Source organism: Mus caroli, chromosome 6 (genome assembly GCF_900094665.2).
Source record: "Mus caroli chromosome 6, CAROLI_EIJ_v1.1, whole genome shotgun sequence".
NCBI lineage: Eukaryota > Metazoa > Chordata > Mammalia > Rodentia > Muridae > Mus > Mus caroli.
Window position 1 is genome coordinate 49645796 of NC_034575.1, and position 5035 is coordinate 49650830.

General features: G+C 51.1%; 1 protein-coding gene across 1 annotated transcript; it reads right to left on the reverse strand.

Annotated features, from left to right (window-relative positions):
- Window positions 1-279: 279 nt before the first annotated feature.
- On the reverse strand, window positions 280-4739 carry Inmt (indolethylamine N-methyltransferase). Its single transcript, XM_021165534.2, has 3 exons — window positions 4510-4739; window positions 2976-3183; window positions 280-932 (listed from the first exon to the last, which is right to left on the reverse strand). Exons 1-3 carry the CDS (start codon window positions 4730-4732, stop codon window positions 503-505), a joined length of 861 nt encoding a protein of 286 aa, XP_021021193.2. The 5' UTR covers window positions 4733-4739; the 3' UTR covers window positions 280-502.
- Between the last annotated feature and the right edge of the window lie 296 nt (window positions 4740-5035).

Sequence of the window (5035 nt, forward strand, 5' to 3'; positions counted from 1 at the left end):
CTGCTGAGACAAGAGACCCTCAAGAGCTGCCTCTGGCCACTGTGAGGGAAGCTGGTAGGCATGGCTAGCTTCCTCGGTAGGTAATACCACCTGCGGGGCCCCAACATTAGCCCCAGCTCCAGCTGCCTCAGAGGGAAGGGCTTTGCACTATACAGAGCACCAGCCTTTCTCCCAGCGTCTGTCCTGTGACAGCATTTGTGTTCACAGCACCTGCTCTTAGATAAATGTTTGTCAGCCAAACACTTGTCTTTTGTTGGGAGAAGACATCCCAAGACAGAATCCAGATAGGCCACTTTATTTTAAAATGAACTTTCAGCATGGTACAACAAGAGCAAAGGGGATGGATGTTGGTGCTGAAAATAGAGAACCTTGGGGTTTTCCCTTGTGACTGTGAACAGGTATTAGATAGAAGCAACATGGTCAGTGTTAGAAAGCTGTGGAGCAAGGCTTTACAAATGATTGCTATAACTTTCCCAGGGAAGGCGATTTGCTGCCAGTGGCCTCAGGCACTGGGACCCTTCCGGGCCACCACAAAGCATAAACCATCGTGGGAACAGTAAGCCTCCGAGTAGCTGAGGGAGACGCAGTTGCACTTCAGCACCTGACAACCAGCATCTTGAATAGCCTTCTCCACCATCTCCTTCTCTAGGTAGACCCCAGAGAACTTCTTGGGGCCCACCATATAGTGCTGGAAGCGCAGAGTAACCAGGGTCACCAGGTGCCCTCCTGGTTTCAGCAGGCCAGCCAGTCTGCGCAAGGCTGCCCGGTAGGTATCTACATCAGAGCAGGCACACTCCATAGCCAGAAAGGTCAGCACGCAGTCAGCCAGAGGCACCTGAGCTGACCCCATTGGGGGTGTCTTGGTCACATCACACTTCAGGACACGAGTGACTGTCTTCCTGAGCTTGGCCTCCTTCTCCTGCCACCTGCTTCTGTGAGAGGGTCAGAAAGATGCTGTTATGATCACAATCGAGAGCATGACCACAATGAGCCAATGTAATAAGCGATAAAGTTTGCAGTCATGGAAAACCGCTTTTGTGGTACTTACGACTTTCTCTGGCCCCACAACCATCCTGCTATTTAATTGTCAACATGCCATGCAGCTGGAAATCAAGATACAAAGATGCTCACAGCCACCAGGGATGGAGGACTTGGCGTTTGATTTTGCCCTCCTCTTTCACACCTCCCCTTCCTTCTTAAAATCATTTGGTCTTTTTGGTGAGTTTCATTATTACTGTTTTTGTTTATGTGTATGTGCATGTGTGTGTGGAAATGTGCATGCAAATGTGTGTGTGTAGGCCAGAGTACAACCTCAGGTGTCATTCCTCTGGAGTTGACTCCTTTGTCTTCTTTTATTGACACAGTGGCTGAGGTGACCCACAGGGTTGCTACAGACTCCAGCATCTCCCAAGCTCCTAGGTGAGATTTCTCTGGTGATTGTCACGCTAGGGTAGCTCTTCCACCTGCTGCCCTGACTGGGTTTGACAGTCTTCTCAGCTTGGTGTACTGAATAGTTCTTTTAAAGATGCAGGTCCTGAACTAATGAGATGACTCAGTGGGTAAAGGAGTTTGCTCCCAAGCAAGCCTCATAAGTGGAGTTCGATCCCAAGGACCGACATGTTGAGAAGAGAGAACCAGTTCCCACAGGTTAACCTCTGACCTCCACACATCCATTGTGGAATGCATGCCAACACACACACACACACACACAGACACACACACACAGACACACACACACAGACACACACACACAGACACACACACACACAGATACAGATACACACACACACACACACACATATATATACATTAACATACAAATGTATACTCTCACAAAGACATATACACATTCACACACACATACTCATGCTCCATGCATAATGCAAACACAAATACACATAGGCACATTCACACACACATGCACACAAGCTGTATCATTATGTCACTATTAACATAGCCTTGTGTGCCAGTGTGTGGCCTTGGTGGCCTTCCCTGATGCATGTCCTCTTCATACATGGATCTGCAGCCCTTGCTGTGCGGCTCCTGTCACTTGCATGGTTTTCCTGAGACACATGCCTGTTCCCTCAACTACAAGAGAGGTCACCTCTAGCCCAGACCCTTGCCCTCTTGTCCCTGCCGAAGCCTCTCCTCCCACTTCCCACCTCCCACTACCTCTCTCTGTCTAGCATGATGGTAGCTGTCTTCCTGTGTAACAGGAGCTCCCTGGGGCTCCCTCCGCTTGGCTGTGTGTGTGCTTGATTCATGGCACCCAGATGGGACTATCTTCAAGGCCCCTATAGTTAGCGTCCCTCAAACCATGACCACCGTAGACTGTTCTGAACTGTAACAGAGTCAGTTCTCTGTTCCAATATTTCAGAACAGAAATATTAACCTGTTTCTACTCTGCTCTAAGGATGGCTAGAGGACCCTCTCTAAGCCAGGGCCTCAGTTTCCCCATCTGTAGGACAAGGTCAGAATTACTGACCCTTGTAGCTCCAATTGGGGCATATACCCTCTGTGAACCCAAGTGACGCAGGACCTGCAGAAGGTCACTGCTATTGGTCTCTGTGCTTTGCCACAATGCTGAGGGGACACATGTAGGGTACACCCCATGGCCTGGCTTTCCACAAGTGTGTCCCCCAACATCAAAGGAGACACTGAACCAGTTTCCAGAGCAGAGTAGGGGTGGTATGAGCTGGACAGTCAGCAGGACTTCCTGGAGGAGGTGACATAGAAGCTGGTGCCGCGCCTGGGTTGAGCAGATACAGAGAAAGGGAGAGTAGGGCCAGATGGTTTGGGGCAGCATTAGGGCTGGGGGAGGGACTGACCCAGAGGGAATGTTATAGGTTCACGAGGTTAAGGAAGGCCAGGAAGAGAGTGAGGTGGGTGGTGAGTTCCTGAGCTGTCTGAGCCCCAAAGGGGCCTTATCTGAGAAGGATGAGGTGGGTGGACAAAATGGGACCACTTGCAGGTACCTGTCTCCCTCCAGCTCACATGCATATTGCACTATGGAGGACCAGTCGTAGGCTCCTGGCTCTTTCTTCAGCCACTTCTGCAGCTCCTGCAGGTTCTGCGGGGTGTAGTCAGTGACAATGATCTCCCGGAAGACCTCGCATGCTGAAAGCAGCTGGTAGATGGTAGGGCCAGAGCCAATGTCGATCAGGACGTCGCCCCCTACCCCTCCTGGGGAAATAGCATGGCAGGTCTCTGCACCCTGACCTCACATCCTGCTGAGTGACTCCAAACCACCTTAGGATGCGCCAGCTGGGAAGGGGAGCAACCCCTTGCCTCTGGGCTGTATGTTGACAGGAGTGGGGAGCAATGCCGGGGGTGGGGAACACCTGACATTCTTAACTGCCTCCCCATGACCCAGGATACTAGTGGAGGCCTGGGAGGTATGTCTGGTCTTCCAGATAAATTCAGGATTACTCTCTCTCTCTCTCTAATCAGTTGGCACAGGCTAACTTCAAAGAACATTGGATTTAGAAAATTGAGGGAATTGGTAGAGTGGCAGGGTCTGGGATAAAGGCTGAGAAGGACACCAGCTAGTTCTTAAGAGCCCTTCTGATTTGCTAGGAAAGGCAGCCACACAGAAGAAAGTGTGGCAGAGAGCGAATAGTAACACCAGCAAGAATAAAGCATAAGGCTTCAAGTGACCCAGCACTAATGGGGAGAGTGTGTTCTGTGTGACCCTGGAGGTCAGTCACTCAGTGTACCTCTCAGCCCCACCCCGGGTATGCCCTCTCAGCCTGCCCTCTCCCTTCTGTAGTCTCCTTTTATACCTACCATGCCTCTGCCAAGGACTGAAGCCTGTTCTCTACCCCAGCTTTCTCCAGGAGCACCGGGCTTTCTTTCCTCTGTATTCTGAGGTTGTTCCTTGCTACCCGTTCCTTGGCACTGAATGTCTGGTTAAGAAGGCTTTTGGGGGGGGTACACTGAGTGACCTCCAGGGTCACACAGAACACACTCTCCCCATTAGTGCTGGGTCACTTCAAGTCTTATGCTTTGTTCTTGCTGGTGTTACTATTCGCTCTCTGACTTTGACTGGCCACCCCTGTCCCTCCCCAGCCTTAGTCTGCCCTTAGACGTTGGGGGCAAATCATGGAAACTTGTATGCATGTTTACAGGGAAGAATTTTCATCAGGATTTTTTCAGAGAGACTCAAGGTTCCAGAAAGGCTGCAGAGCTTTCTGGAAGGCCTCTGGCAAGAGGGGAGGGAAAAGCAGCCTTGGTGCCCAGTCCTATGTCACTTCTCTCAGCCTGGGCCTAGGAGCTCCACAAATCTGGGTATACCCCTCAAAGTTTACGAGTGTAGCTACTGAAGCTGATCATGGGTGCAAGCCAAGTTCTTTGCTCCTGAGGCATGGCTCTTCTGGATCTGCACACATTGCCATCTAGGGGCCCTGTGGGCCTTCAGACCAGTCACCTCTGTAGCATCTGTATGTACAGAATAAGCTCGCCCTGTTGGCACGGCTCCAGCCCCTCCCCAGGGAGACCTCGGTCACTCACCTGTAGAGAAGGTCTGGTAGAGGTTCTGCAGGCTAAACTTTAAGATTTCCTGCTCTGCCACGGGGCCAGAGTGGAAGTTGTAGTAGGTGGTCAGATAGTCTTTGGGTGTGAACTCTTTTTCATAGTCCTCACCTCCTATGTATACCTTGCCCTCCATTCTAGCCAGCCCACACAGCTGTCTGGACTCCTTTGCCCCTACTGAGTGCTCACTCCTTCCCACCATGCCTTTTATAATCTCTTTATGAGACCTCCCTTCTCAGGGAGGAGCTAGGGTCCCTGCAGATGGTTTCAGAGTGCAGGTGTCAGATTCCTGGCTGGATTTGATTTTTGTGATGAAGCAAGAGAATGCTAGAGGGCCTCCAGTCCTGTCCTGGGTCACTGGGCCCTGAAGCTCTCATCCCTGGTCCTCTAGGGTGGCATGTGGACAACTGGGATCAGGAGAGAGAGAGAGAGAGAGAGAGAGAGAGAGAGAGAGAGAGAGAGAGAGAGAGAGAGAGAGAGAGAGAGAGAGAGAGAGAGAGAGAGA